The sequence below is a fragment of the Mirounga leonina genome, unplaced genomic scaffold, assembly GCF_011800145.1.
Source record: "Mirounga leonina isolate KUSES-001 unplaced genomic scaffold, KU_Mleo_1.0 Mir_488, whole genome shotgun sequence".
Lineage (NCBI taxonomy): Eukaryota > Metazoa > Chordata > Mammalia > Carnivora > Phocidae > Mirounga > Mirounga leonina.
Genome location: NW_023270777.1, coordinates 5191246 through 5206505, shown reverse-complemented (window position 1 = coordinate 5206505; position 15260 = coordinate 5191246). Strand labels below are relative to the sequence as shown.

The following is a 15260-nucleotide window of genomic DNA, read 5'->3' as shown; positions in this document are numbered from 1 at the left end:
CATTCCTGCCTAATTAAGTAGAATATACTGAATATAATTTTTTTTTTTAAGAGTGCAAGTTTGTTCCATGAGAGGGCCACCAGCCTAATCTTTAGCTCTCTTTGGAGAACACTAAGCAAAATGCAGACTATTCTAGGAAAATGGAGCTATACGTGTAAAAACTGCAGGATGAACCATGAAAGGTGGTGGTTGTTGTTTTTTTTAATTTTTTCCTCCTTAAGTAAATCTCTGATGGCTACTTTTGTATTTGTCCTAGAAGTAGAATGTGGACATTCTATTCTAGTTAAATCGAATATTCTGGTTATCTGAATTCCAGAGAACGGAGCTTTTGTGTGATGCTGGGAAGAGCTAGCGCGTCCTCTGTAACCTCATCCTCCTACCTGTTTACTGGGCAGTCGGCATGCCTTTAATTCTCCAAAATACGTACTCCGGACGATCAAAGTGAATATATTTTTAATAAACACGGACCAAGGAGAATGGCTTCGTTTAGTTCTTATTCCTGGTTCTCTCACGTCCACTTGAAAAACACAGCTGCTGGCTTTGTGTGTGCACAAGACCACTCTCCTCATACAGAAAGGCTCCAAATGGGTGTGGAGATCTCCTTTGTTGTGGTAACAATGTTTGTGCATCTGCACTGAGCTGTTCTGGGGGTCTGAGTTGTCCCCGGGCACAATCGGAATTCATCGCGGCCAATGAACACCGCGGGACCCAGGGAGGGAAGGCTCGGCCCGCCTGCTTTGCTTTCCAGGCAAGCAGGGCACGTTGCTCCATCCCGACGGGCACCTGTTGGGGGTCTGTCGCGTGACGGCCAGCCACGAGCCAGGCGGAACGTAGACGTGCCTCCTCTGGGGCACCCCCGTCCGCCCTTCAGAGCATCCCCTCCACACACTGCGTTCCTGGCCTCATGGATCATGTGAAAATTTACCCGGGAGTGGGAAACTGGATAGCGTCAACACCAAGCCTAGACTTTCCAGAAATATCTGGATTGTCTGAGAATGAATCAAAGACCTTGATGGGCCGAGGATGACCACCACTTCGAACTGGGGAAAACAAAAATGCTCCCCACGATTCGTCAGCGTGGGCAGTCGGGTGACACGGGAGTTAACAGATGTACCTGCCACTGGTTTTGTTCTTTTGTTTTCTTGGCATCGGTGCACAGACCGAAATCCACGGCTGAGGCAAAATGAAGGTGGGGTAGCCTCGTGGGGAGGCTGGAGCAAGAGTCCCTGGGTGGGAACGCTGACCACTTAGCACACTGGCGATCACCAGTTAGTTACGTAAGTGCCCGGTGGTTCTGTTTCCTCATTGAAAAAATAGAGCTGAAATAGTAAGGCCAAAAAGAATGTCTACCTCTTAAGAGTTATTACGAAGATTAAATGAGTTAATATTCGTAGAGCACTTAGGACCTGGCAACCAGGAAGCGCTATGTAAATATTTGATTAATAAATAAATCCAGAGACAACCTCCTCGTGTCTGCAACAGGCTCAGCCCACAGGACCACAAGAGAAGTATGGGTGGAAGAGGGGCATCCCGGGGGACTGACTCCACGGCGCCAGATGAGCAAAAGTCTGGGTGTGAACAGGGAGCCACCTGGCACGCTCTGGCCACAGGTCGTCCTGGAAGGGACCACCCACGTTTGGTCTTTTCCACTCAGGCCTCAGGACAGGCATGGCTCTGGTCACACAGCAGTCTTCCCTGAACCCTGAACCTGGCCTCCGACAACCAAGTGCAAACAGACAGCCAATCTGTTCCTCTCTGCGAGGCTGTCACAAACTGTGCTTCTGCTAGACCACAAGGAAGCTCCAAGATAAAGTACCACCAAAAAGCAAGGAGACTCACATCATGAGCAAAACAAATCAGGATTCCAGCAGGGCATAAAAGAGCAAACGCATCACACTGGCCAGGGCAACGTTTGCTGCAAAGGATTCAGCTGGAGTTTTGTCTTTTTTTTCCTTCATTCTTCCTACTTCCCTTTTCCTTCCTTCCTTCCTTCTTTAAAAAAAAAAAAAAGCATAGGGGTGCCCGGGTGGCTCAGTCATTAGGGGTCTGCCTTTGGCTCAGGTCATGATCCCAGAGTCCAGGGATCGAGCCCCGCATCGGGCTCCCTGCTCCACAGGAAGCCTGCTTCTCCCTCTCCCACTCCCCCCGCTTGTGTTCCCTCTCTCGCTGTGTCTCTGTCAAATAAATAAGTAAAATCTTTAAAAAAATAAAAAAAATTTTAAAAAGAGCATAAACATGACTGGCATTTCCAAGCTCAAGTATCTTCGCGTCAACGCAACCATCCGAAGAGTGGGGTACACATAAAGACCACCCGATATCCTCCCCATTTTAATTACTTAAACCACCTATTCGTTCACCCACATTACCTGAGCACCCACCTTGTGCCAGGCACTACTCTAAGCGTAAAATACAGGTGTGAACAAGACAAGCAAACACACGTGTCATCCTGACATCATGGTCGGGGAGACGGACAGGTGCCTAGCCCTGGAGACCAACCAATTTCCCAAAAGGAACCTTCAGATGTTTACGAGGTGCCTGAATGACTGAGACCTGCACGTTGCTCTTGGCAATGTCACTTGGGGGTTCTGTTAGAGATTTATAAGCCCATTTCTATGTGACCCTCCTTCACACGGGCACGAACACTTGAATGCGTGTCCTGTGAGGAACAGACTCATAACTAGGGATGAGTTTATCCAAGAAAAAGGGAGATTGAAGGGGGCATGCCCTGCTATCTTCATAGAGAAAGAAATCTTCTTGTCTTCCAGAAGAAAGGATACATTTCCTCTGGGTTGCCCCACTCGGTATGCCTCATGCCAAGAAGTCAATGTTGGCTCCCCATAAGAATTAACGAGAATTATGTCCCAACAACCTAATGGACAGCTCCAGGAATGGAGAGAGCCCAGGTCTCGATGCACATGTATGGGAGGACTAAAACACCTCCTAAGTCCCTTTCACCCAAGAGATTCTATGAGTTTAAGATGCTAAAAACAAGCAATCACTGGAGGCCATTTGCAGACAGCATTCTTACCTGAAGGGAGTGTGCAAGGAAAATGCATTTTCTCCCAGGGCAGTTGGATTTGACGGTATGGATGTATACTCTGCTTGCCTCAACCTCCCAAGGATGCTGAGTTCAGAATGGGGCCAGAGAAGAGCACACCTCCACAACTTGATAGCCCCCATCCCACAGCCAGGCTAACAGACTAAAGTCAGGGCCAAGGGCCTCACCCAAGGGCATGGCGACAGAAACTGACCCAAGGTGGGATTAGCCTGCCTCTTATCTCAGCTCCCAGGAAACCTCAGGTTCCTAACCCCTGGTGTCTAGGGTCTCATCCCGTGGCAAGAGGGAACGAGGTGAACCTTTTGGGTTGCGGCAGAACCCATAGCAGAGTTCCCAAAGCCGAAAGAGAGAGGGTTTCCAGATTCTAAAAACTCAGGGCAATACAAAAGAAAAGAAACAAGAGAGGCAATTAGCAAGAGCCCCCAGAGGGAATTAAAAAGGGAATTCGAGGCAGCCTATGGTCAAGCATCACCAATTCACCAGAAACGGGACCAGGCTAATCCTAATCAATGAAATGGGCATGGAAATTCTAAAACACTCTAAAGGAAATGCATTTTTACTGCTTCCCGGGCCATTGCAGGATTACAAACTAGGCTAGAAAAAAAAAAAATTGATCTTTGGAGAGCTACTTCATTGAATAGATAAGAATGATTGGTAATTAGCATGCCAGGACCTATGAAGAGCCTGCTTGAAAAATCTGTCCTTCCGCGTGGTCTGTGTGTCCTGCGCAATCTTTGCAGTCTTGTCTGAGCCATTAATCTGTTCATCACAGATTTTTATCAGACAGAGGAAAGAAAAACAACCTCACCCAGGTCCGATTTGGATACATGCGGAATTAGCAGAGTCTGAATCGATGCAGTTTAATGAAGTTACAGCAGGACAAGTTCAAGAAGGAGAGCCGGAGGGAGAGAGAGCAAAGGGACACAACCCAACGGAAGTGAAGAGGGATCAAAAAAGCAGGACAGATGGGAGAAACAAGCAACAGCGGACAAAGACACCAAAAGGAAGGAGAAGAAACATTTTAATGATGGGACTTGAAAGAGGGAGGGAGAGAGAAGCTGACAGATCCTCTGCTAAAAGATCCAATTCTCTTTGTGAATGCTTGAGGCTGGGGGAGAAGACGCTGGCCCAGAGGTGGGCAAGACACTGCCTGCTGATTATCTGAGAATGGAAAAGCTGTATGATTTCCCGTCATATCAAGAGTGCCCCCCACACACACCTCTGGGTGGGGGGGGGTCATCCCCTGGGAAAGTTCGAGCAAACTTCTTGGGATGTAGTCAAAAAAGTCACAGAGGGCCGGCTGCTAGTCCAACTGGGTAGCTGGAATCCCGATTCTTCCACGGGGCCCAGAGCAGCCTTGGTGCCTGAGAGGTGGACACCAGTGCCCATCCCCACCCAACCCCTAAGGATGAGGGCAAGGGTCTGCATTCCCAAGACCTTCAAAGGGAGGGGATGGTTGGGCTCCGGAACCCACTCTCAGGCGCCACTTAAAATGAACAGCCACTCCCCCGCAAGCCCTCCTGGGTTCAAATCCTTTCTCCCTGGGCCAGCAAGACCAAAGGAAGATCCAAGAGGGGACACAGCAGAAAGCATCCCTCCCAGAAGAGGACATTTGGCTAAGGGAGCCACGAATATGTCCAGAGGACAGATGTCCTAAGTAATGAGACTTTAATGCTGGAGCTAATGGGAACAGTACACAAGACCAAATGCCAAAAATGCAAGGAATAATGAGTGTTTGGGAAGCCTGCAGAAAGCAGCGACTCCTCTCTCCCAAACGCCCGAGGAGCGGGGCCAAGGTTGTAGCCACCCAGGGCCTGGTTGAAACTCGGCCTCCATGGTCTCGAGGTGGGGACAGTGGCCCTGGGCAAGGAGGAACAAGGGTTCTCCTGTTCCTCTGACCCGTATGGGTCTGAGCCGGGGTGGGGACTGGAAATGGTGCCCAGGAACTCCTCCTCCCTGGGGAGAGCTAGGGAAATTGTTCCCACACCCCCACCTCAATCAGGTGAGTGCCCCCCTCAATCAGGGACTCTGCCCTGGGCGGCACAGGCCAGGGAGTGCAAGCCCCACCACCGACCACCACCATGGCCATGACCACCACCACTGACCGGGACAACAGAAGTTTGGGAGTAAAGCCCGGGGCGCTGAAGATTCCCCGGGATGCCTTCCTTCGAGCGTGCCTTTCAGGACAGGGGCTTTGAGATCATAAGAAACAGAAACACCTGGAAAGCATGAGGAATTAGGAGACACAGCTGGGAGAACTAAACAGGGAAAGCACAGGACCAGAGCAGTAATCAGCAAGGAGCCGGCCGAAACTCTGTCTTGAGTACGTTGTGCCACAAATCATAAATGGGGCGGGGGGGGGGGGGGTGATAAATGGAGCTGTTTGTGAGCTGCAGGTCTCAGTAATTAAAACTGGGAATGGCCCGAGGTCCACATCCTCTCGGCCCCAAATCACTTCCTCTCCCTAGCGCCTCTATTACTCTCCGGAGCTGGGACTCCTGCAGAATCGCCCCGGGGGTTCTGCCAATACGGTAAAGGTTTGTTGTTTTCACTGCTGTTGTTCCTCCACTGGAATCGGGATGTTTTGCTTCGCTTTTGTTTTTTCACGTTTTCTTCGTATTGCCTTCACCATCCTCAGCCAACAGGATCCATTCTTGAAAACAAGCCTGCTTTTCCCTCTCCCTCTGCCTGACGCCGCCCCCCCGTAGTGCTCTCTCTCTGTCAAATAAATAAAATCTTTAAAAAAAAAAAAAAAAGGAAAGAAAAGAAAACAGGCCTTTGCTCCGCCCCGGTGGCCTCGTGCCCTGCAGGTAACGTAAGCGAGGCCACCCGCCCGGCTCTGCTGTACCCTGATCTGTAGGGCAGTGGTGCCCCCATTTCTCAGCACGATAACCCATGCCAGGGCAAAGGCAGAGGGTTCTTTGCTTTCTCAAGGCATCTGAGCATCACTGACCCGTTTACATCTGGGAAGGTGAGAACCGGCTGGCCCCCCAAGGAGACGGAGACTGGCAATGTTCTAGCTGTGTGACCTTGGGCAAGTTACTAAGCCTCTCTGAGTTGATTTCCTCGGCCATTCAATGGGCACGGATCCCCAGAGGGTGAAGGAAGGATGCAGTGAGACAGTTTGTGGCCAGTGCATAGGAGGGTTCCAGGCCCAGAGGAAGCCTTGGAGACTGAGAGCTCTCGAGAGCCTCTCCCTACCACCCTCCCTGTTTCATCCACGTGACCTTGAGCCCCCTCCCCCCTGCTCACTGAGGCCTCTGGCCCTCCTCAAGGCCAGCTTTCTGCAGGTGCACAGCTGACGGAGCTGTGTAAGCTTCCGGGAAACAGACTTCCCCCCATCCTGACCTTTGAGCAGAGGAAGGGGGCTCCCCAGCCACAGAGAAGGGCTGACTCCTCCCAGGGTCCAAGAGTGCCCGTTAGGGGGTTTTCGGGGCCAGAGGCTGTGCCCCAGCCCACGCATGCACTCTGGGGTGGGGGAGGGGTAGGAGAGCGCAGTAAACGCTCATTGGGACTCTACGGGGCCATGCTCACTGGCAGCCCCACCTCCCTGCGCGTGCAAACATTTCTACCTCATCGATGGCTGTCTGGCCCCAATGGGGACCTCACGTGAACGCCAGATCGCAGAGGTGATGGCATCCACATGGACAGGAGGGAGGGCGCAGAGACCCTCCAGCTCTGACCCCAAGCCCAGCCCCACGCATCCCCAAGAAACTGGGTCCCTCTACCCTCAGAATCAAATTAGGAATCTAAATTGAGCTATCTGCCTACTTATCTCGTGAAGAAATGTGGGACATTCTTTTTTTTTTTTTTTTGGTTCTCCCTTTCTGGGCAGTTATTTGAACTCTTTCCTGCAAATTCGACTCCTTTCTTTTCCCAGTGCCTCCCCTGTCTGCCCCTGACACGCTGGTAGGACATGAAGCTGATTTTCTGAGGGCTGGTGATACCCTTCTGCGTGCAGAGTGGTCTCTGCAAAGTGGCCAACGTGGTGAGCCCGGCTCGGCTTTGCAGGGCCAGTGTTCATTACTGGAACGCCTCTTCTGGGCTCAGCCTCTGGGGACAGCGGCCGTGGCTCCCAGGAGAGCAGGTCTCATTACTGGAGGCACTCTTTATGTCTGCGAATAACTGGCCGATCACCTACCCCATTCATCGACCTCAGCCCCGTGACTCATCACTGCTTACAAGAATCAGATCTGCCCTAAGAGGATAAAAATCTGTGCCATTACGGAGACTCAAGATGACATGCCATGGGCTCCGAGAACACTTCCAGGAGAGGAACTGTGGCAACATTTTCTGGAGAAGAGGCAGCATAGGGCCTCCCAGGGTGACTGCTTGGAAGGAGGACACATTAGGATACGCACGTCCTGGTTCTTTCAAAGTTACGATCAGGCACATTGCAGGACACGGGCCCCAAATCTCATGCCATCGAGATGAATTTCATAGAATGGCTGGACCTAAATCTCCAGCTTCATTAGGCATCCTTCTAGAAGCTTCTCTGGACCCCTCACCTTGTATCCACCCTGTCCCTGTGGGGTCATGCCCCAGCACTGAGAAGGGGCAAGGGCTGGTACCTCTGTTGCTCAGAGAGCTGTCAGATATGCGGGGAGCCATCCTGGAGGACAAAGGTGAAATCCTCCCCACCCTGGGCCACAGGGAGCCTGGAGGTCTCTGGTGGTCTCTGGCAAAACTAAAACTCATTGAACCTGGTAAGTCTCAGCGTTCCTCCCAACCCCATCTCTGGGAGAGAGAGAAAGCATTCAGCACCCACATTCTGAATTACAGAGGTCAGCCCACAGTTTTACTCGGTGGCCCCTTACCATGGTTCACAACTTTCTGGCTTTCATTGCATTCCCCTTCTTCAGTGCTCTGCATCCCTCAGATCTTATTTGAAGGATGCTGCTTTGATCAGGTTATCGCCCTCTGCAAAGGGACCTGGAGAAAACTGCAAGGGGGCCCCGGAAGACGGAGAGAAATCATTTTAGGGGATGATCAAACTGAATGAGGAAGTACCAAAGCAATGTAGGGAAGCGATATAGGGGAGAAGACCCTCACTCACACCTCTAAACATCTGGAAGTTCTCTGGTGGCCATTGAGAAACAGGTGCATAAAGGGAAGCCATCATGGGCGCTCACCGCTGAGCTGCACCTGAGCAGGAAAGTGGGCGGGCCCAGGACGCAGGCCCCGCCCCCCAGCCTCCGGGTCTAGCTCACCACCCACCAGCTAGGGACCCCTGACATTGTGATCTGGGCCTCCCCGGGCATCGCCTCACCTATAAAATCAGGAAGTTAGGCTACATGACTGGCCTGCAATAAAAATTCTACAATTCTATGATGATGACAAAATAATAAAACGTATGGTTGGCTCTTGAGCAAGGCAGGGGTTAGAGGCGACAACGCCCCCCCCCATTCAGTTGAAAATCCAAGGATAATTTTTGACTCCCCAAAAACTTAACTACTAATAGCCTACCGTTGACTAGAAGCCTTCCCAATAACACGGCAGCCAACCCATATTTTGTACCTTACGGTGTAGCATATACAGTATTCTTACAATAAACTAAGCTGGAGAAAAGAAAATGTTAAGAAAATCCTAAGAGAAAACCCGTTTACAGTTCTGCACTGTATTTTTTTGGGAAAAAAAAAATCTGAGGGTGCCTGGCTGGCTCAGTCCGGAGAGCATGTCACTCTTGATCTCAGGGTCGTGAGTTTGAGCCCCACGTCAGGCGTGGAGCCTACGTTAAAAAAAAAAAAAAATGCAGAATAAAACTGAAAAAAAAAAATCTGTGTGTAAGTGGACCCACGCAGTTCAAACCTGTGCTGTTCAAGGATAACTATATTACTCTGCCTTTTCAGGACGATTTGGTTTTACTTCTAAAGATAAAAGAAGAAGAACGACAGGGGGAGCAATCTATCCTGAACAGGTGTGAAATAAGCCTGCTCAAAGCCAAGGGACAGAGACCCTCTGAGGGTTTATGGGTAAACCCTTGCACCAAGTCCTCTTCCCCATCCGCAGTACCTACTAGAAACATGAGGTCAGAAATGTGACTCAGGGAAAAATAATGGGCTGGAGTTTCCCAAAACAGAGAAAAGAGGGGGAGAAAAAAAAAATCTCATCGGAAGATATTTAAAAAACAAATTTTTTTTAAAGATTTTATTTATCTATCCGAGAGAGAGAGAGAATGAGAGACAGAGAGCACGAGAGGGAAGAGGGCAGAGGGGGAAGCAGAACCCCCGCTGAGCAGGGAGCCCGATGTGGGACTCAATCCCGGGACTCCAGGATCATGACCTGAGCCGAAGGCAGTCGCCTAACCAGCTGAGCCACCCAGGCGCCCTAAAAAACAAATTTAACCCAGGCTCTAATAGAGTCCCTTCCCCATGGACAATCTGAGACATGTCACCCGCAAGTCTGGAAGGCAATTTTGTGGTTCCCCAGGATGGACGTCGTCAAGGGATAAAACCAAGATTGTAAGACAAGATGCACCTGAGTTTGCCATAATCCTAAAGACAGATTATGCAGCACATCGCATGGGGCGGAGGGGTGACATCCCATGGCCAGTGGCTGGCTGCCCCTTCCAGCCTGGAGTGGGGGATTCCTCTCACTATGGAAAGGCAGCCAGAAATGTTAAGATCTAAGGGCAATCGATGCTGCCAGGCCCCGGAGAAATCGGGCAGTGCAGGGGGAAGGACGAAGCCTCCTTTGGTATAGCTCCCTTCTACTCTGGATCCTCCGTGGGCGTGTCTGCCCGGGGCTGGTGAATTAACCTCTTTCCATCAGCTCACTTCTTCAGCTGTCCAAACCCCTGGATCGAAATCAACTGCCAAATCAATCTGATCTCTCATTAAAATAGGTTGAAAACAGTGAATTGGACTTTTCCTCCACCTGGGTCTTGGCAATCTAGCAACTGTGGGCGAACTCTTATTATCTTAGCAGCAGATTCCTCCCGAGGAACGTGCTCGGAGCCTGGGGTGCGGCTGTGGGTGGGGAAGGAAGACACGTGTGTGCCTTCTGGGCTGGGGTGGGGTGCAAGAGGACAAGAAGACAGTAAAGCAACAGACCAGACAGAACTGTCAACGTGCCAGATTCTGGAAAAGCAGTTTGCACAGCTGACCTGCTCAATCAAGAATGAACTCTGCCGGCCTTATGTGTCCAAGGTAATCCCCACCTTAGAGGCTTACGTTATATGGCTTGAGACATATCTCGCCCCCCAGCAGGTGAGCGGGGCTCCTCTGTGGAATCGAAGGCATTTGCGTGTAGCCCAGGACCCGGGCACCGCATCCGCTTCTCACCCCATTGCCTCCCTCCTTTAGCCATTTTTGCCTCTTCCTGTCTTCCTGGTGTCCTTCCCTAACCCCTCTTCCATAAGCCTCCTTAAATTCTTCTACAATTTCCCTGCTTTCCCTGCATGCATTTTTCTTCCCTCCAAAGCAACAGAAAACAAGCAAGGCTCAGACCTTCAGTCCAAGGCAAGAGTTTTTTTTTTTCCCCTGTCCTTCCAACTGCTCTATTTGAAGTAAAAAACAAGTTGACTCTCTGTTTAGATCAATTCATTATAGTGAGCTCGCAGTGCTCTAAGAAATGGGAGTGTTTGGGGATGCGGTGACAATTCATAGCCTGCGAATCCAGGAAGAGAATTCGCGGAATCAGCCAGCAAAGGGGTCCTGCTATTGCAGCAATGTGGTCAGGCAGCCCATAACAGGCCTCTTTGGGTTTGCCATGGATTTCTAGAGGGAGAAAAGGTGGAACAGAGTGTTCTCTTGATTCCTCTAGAAACAAGCTGAGGAGGAGTCCAAAGACAAAGGACCCCCCTGATGGCTGTCGGGTCGCTTCCTGACACCTCTCCTCTTTCCCGGCCGCATCTAGCTCAGGTTCTTCTGCCTGCAACCCTGAGCACAAACCCCCACCCCAAATTCCTCCATCCCCTCCATCCCTCTAGAGTGGGGGGACCCAAGGCAGCCCTGCCTCCACCAACTACATCCAGAGCACCCTAACAGCTTCCTGCCCCGGCTGCTAAGTAGCCACTAAAAAAAAAAAAAGCCAGAGTTTCTCGCTTGGAGAGTCTCATCTCCAGGACACTAATGAATCACCTCCAGGTAAGGAGGAGGGAACAGGTTTGAATGTGAGACAGCTCCTAGGGCCCCATTTCCTGGGCCGAAGCCCCTGCCCCCCGGGGAGAACATCGCAGCCCCTTGGCGAATAAACAGCCCCAGGAAGCAATGCAGGAACGCCTCAGGCTCAGGAAGCATTAAACTTGGGGCATGCCTGCAGGTTATCAGCTTGAGCTTCAGTCCGGGGAAGGTGAATAGGAGAAATGAGGTAGCGATCCGGGTGGGAAACGGAGCCCCGGCGGGGAAAGGTGGGCACCCCAAGTCCAGTGGCTCCCCAGATCCAGAGCACAGCTCAACCTTTGGTCCCTTGGGCTGTCCATCTCTTCCTCCTCCCTGGGGTCCAGCCAAGTGTGACTGATCCTCTGTTCACATCACCAGAGAGCTGAGAGTTTCCCCGACAGACACCGACTTCTCACACAGAAACAAGATGGCAAGAAGGTCTAATCACTTCTGGAAAAGACTAAACCTGTTCTTCCCTGCGGGGGCCGGAGCCCTAAAAGGAAGCTGGGCTCTAGGAATGTGTACCACGGGCAAGCGGAGGGCTGGCTAGCCTGGGGACACCAGGAGGAGGCAGATGGCTGATCTCAGGGCGGAAGCCTCCCCTCTACCCCTTCCTAACCCTCCCACAAACATCCCTTCCGATGAGGCCGTTCTCCTCCCTCGGACCCAGCCCCTGCCTGCCCAGCTCCCATCTTCGGAGACAGGATCGCTCGCTGGAATAAATCCTTCGCCTTTCCAGGAAGGAAATGTCTCTGCTGAACTATTTCAAGGCATACGGCACCATACACACAGCCCACTTCTTCCACTGACCCCTGGCGAGGGTGCACCCTTTCCTCCTCCCCACTCTCCCTAAGGCAAACTCATGAGGTGGGACTAGTTCTCTCTTCCCTTTTCCCTACTCCTGTTCCCAAAGAGACCCTCTGCACGGAACCCCTCCCCCCCACCGGAATGGCAGGCGGTGACCTGTGAAGTGTGAGAGAATTGAGATGCGTCGTGGGAACGCGCCCAGGAGTCGGGGAGCAGCTCCCTGCCATGTGCACGCTCAGCCTGACCCGCCCCGGGGAGGGGAGAGGTCGAGGTGGGATGCTGTTGTGCCCGAGGCACCCAGAACTGGACGCTGAGTTCCACCTCCCCCCCCCCACCCCCTGCCCAAGGTCGCTCATGGAGTGTCCTCGAGGGATGGCTCATGCTCTGTCCCCTTCCCCCAAACACAGAGACAGGCACTGCCCCCCACCAAAAAGGCACCAGTATGTCGGTTTCCAAAGCACCCAGCAGGCGAAACTGCAGCTGCCAGCAGAGAATCTGTGAACTGAATAAAATCAGGAGGTGAATTTGAGGGAGAAACATCCCATGTTGACATCATGGTCTGAGGCTGGACTCAGCTGCCTTCCACAGTTACCTTCCTTCCCTGACCCCAGAGAGAAACTGCTCCAACACCATCACCAGTCCCTGAGCCACATACCTGTACTCAAACGAGTCACCCTAGTCTGGGGTCGGGGGAGGGCTCGAGGTGATGAGGAGGGGAGAAAACACCCAGAGGGACAGTGACATGTCCAGGGTCACAAACCAGTAGAACAGAGGCCAGCGCCAGCATCCAAAGACCATCATCAGTATCCTCCCAGGTGATGATGAATACATTCAGTAGGGTGGTGGCAAGGGCAGGGTAGGGGGCGGCTCAGAGAAGAAAGAAACCAAGAGAAAGGTTGGTGGGAATCAACCAGCAGGGGAAGGTGGGATAAGAGGCCAGGAGGCCAGGAGAAGGTGAAGAGAAGCAAGGCTCTGGGCCCTGGAGGTAGGTAGAGGAACGATAAGGACCAGGTACATCTGCTTCTGGAAGGTGCCTTCCCACAGGCTATGCCTTCTCTGCTTTCCAGGGTGAACCAAGAGCGAGAACCCTTCACCAGACCAGACCCAAAGGAGACATGGACTGACCGCACCCCATTTCTCACAATTCCTCCATCCGTGCCAGGGACCAGCCAGGCACAGACTCACTACCTAAAAGATAAGATGGGGGACGGGGGGATGCCTGGGTGGCTCCGTCATTAAGCGTCTGCCTTCCACTCAGGTCATGATTCCAGGTCCTGGGATCGAGCCCCACATCGGGCTCCCTGCTCAGAGGGGAGCCTGCTTCTCCCTCTCCCCCTGCTTGTGCTCTCTCTCTTGCTGTGTCTCTGTGTCAGATAAATAAATAAAATCTTAAAAAAAAAAAGATGGGGGGGACTGGGGGACGGTGGCACCTTAGGGTGATGAGTGTGGATTATACACGGGTCTGCTTTTGGAAGCACCCAGTTCTAACACCCAACTATGTATGTCACTATTGAAATACCCACACGTCCTGCGTTTGACTCAATAAAACCTGCCAGAGAGTATCATCTTTTCTCAACACCTTCAAAGGAAGGGGAAAAAAAAAAAAATCATGCCCAGAAATTTCTATCTGCCTTTCTCTTCATCAGGGTCCGGCTGATTAATGTCCACAGCAGCAAGGGAAGAAGGCTTTCAGGCCGAAAGAATAGAAATGAGCTTAAGCTGTGTGGTTCAGGGTGGGGGCCTGCTTGGCACACTCAGAAGCAGGACTGGTCGGGGGGAGGGGGTCCTGGTTACCGGGACAGTGCTAACACCATGTGCCAAAAATGGAGGCATGTCCTGGGGCAGGATTTGTTCCCTGGAAGACTCTGCTGAACCAAGTCCAGCCGTTCATCATCACGAGGGGACTGGAAGCTGAGCTAACTTTGCCTCCCCTGGGTGCATCGGTCCCTGCCTTGTGAAGAGTCTGGTTTCCTGTTCTCTGGGCTCTGACTTCCCTAAGGACTCCCTGGGAGCCAGGGTGGGTGGGGTGGGTGGCGGTCAGGGTGGGGCCAAGCACTGCCATATTTTGAGCTCTTGGCATAAGTTTTGGGAGGAGGCTACCCCACCACCACCCACCCACCCCCAGTGTAAGCAGTAAAAGCTGCCCACTGGGCTTAACACAGCAAGAACGTTAACTCAGAGCGTTCTGCCAACAGGGTTTGAAAGACCAAGTCCTCCAGTCTCGGCAGGAAAATAAGCATCCCGCTTGGGCAAGAGGCAGTGTAGAGACACCATCTGCCTTTGGTCAACATGGAATGGAGAAATCTTTACCCCTTCTTACCCGGGAGGCATCCCTTCCATACCGCCCCCAGTCCCACACAGGGAACACGCAGCTTATACTAAATCACTTGCTACTCCCTCCTGGAAGGTTCCAACATTGTTCAATATCCTAGACCGAAGAGGATGTGCTGGTTAGACTCAGAAAACCAAAGGCAAGAGGAGCCTACCGCCAGAGTGCCCACTTGCCCTGAAAACTGAACCCGGGACCCCACCCTCCACCCCCCCCCGCCCCCTCCCATCCAGGGTTATAGAATTTGTAAAACTCCTAGGCTCAAACTTCATGGACTCCACTGATCCTTACTTTGCCCCGTAATCCCCCTACCACCAAAGCACGCGTTCTGGACTCTGAAGAAATGGTGGAAATAAGAAAGCTGTGATTTATCTGCATGTCAAGGAAGCCAGGGAGAAACCGGTCTCAGAGAGTTAGAGCGATGTGGTTGGTGCTGAGGACCCGGGACGCACGTTAAGAGGGGCGAGGCTCGGCGGGAGGCTCGGCGGCGGGAGGCTCGGCGGCGGGAGGCTCGGCGGGAGGCCGGGGGCCCGGGGACCGGCACCGCGCGGCCGCGCGCGCGCGCGCGCACTCACCTGTGGATGTTCATCTCCCGCGGAGGGCGGTGGGCCTTGTCATAGGAGACCTTGGCAAAAACACCGGCCACGATGACGAAGGCGACGACCCCGCAGGTGATGTAGACCGTGAAGTTGGTCTTGTCCTTCTCCGGGTCGTACTTGTTCTCGGGCCCCGGCGACACCACCTTGGTGCTGGGCGTCTGCACCCACACGGGGCTCTGGTAGTTGGTGCACTGGCGCTGGTCCAGCTTCTCGTGGCGCTTCTTGCAGCAGAAGCGGTAGTAGCAGGTGCCACAGCAGTACAGGTAGCCGCTCTCGCTGTTGTTGCACTCGAACTCCTTGTCGTACTGGCCGCTCACGTCGTAGTAGCCCCAGCACGTCTCGTAGGTGACGGCCGCCGCCGCCGC

General features: G+C 52.5%; 1 protein-coding gene across 1 annotated transcript in view; it reads right to left on the bottom strand.

The window, feature by feature from the left end:
- SHISA6 (shisa family member 6) overlaps nt 1-15260 on the bottom strand; it is a gene marked incomplete at its 5' end in the record, with an annotated part of 282884 nt that extends 267624 nt beyond the window's left edge. Inside the window, one exon of the mRNA XM_034989308.1 lies at nt 14872-15260. Within this exon, the coding sequence (XP_034845199.1) occupies nt 14872-15260 (389 nt within the window). The remainder of the gene's footprint in view (nt 1-14871) is intronic.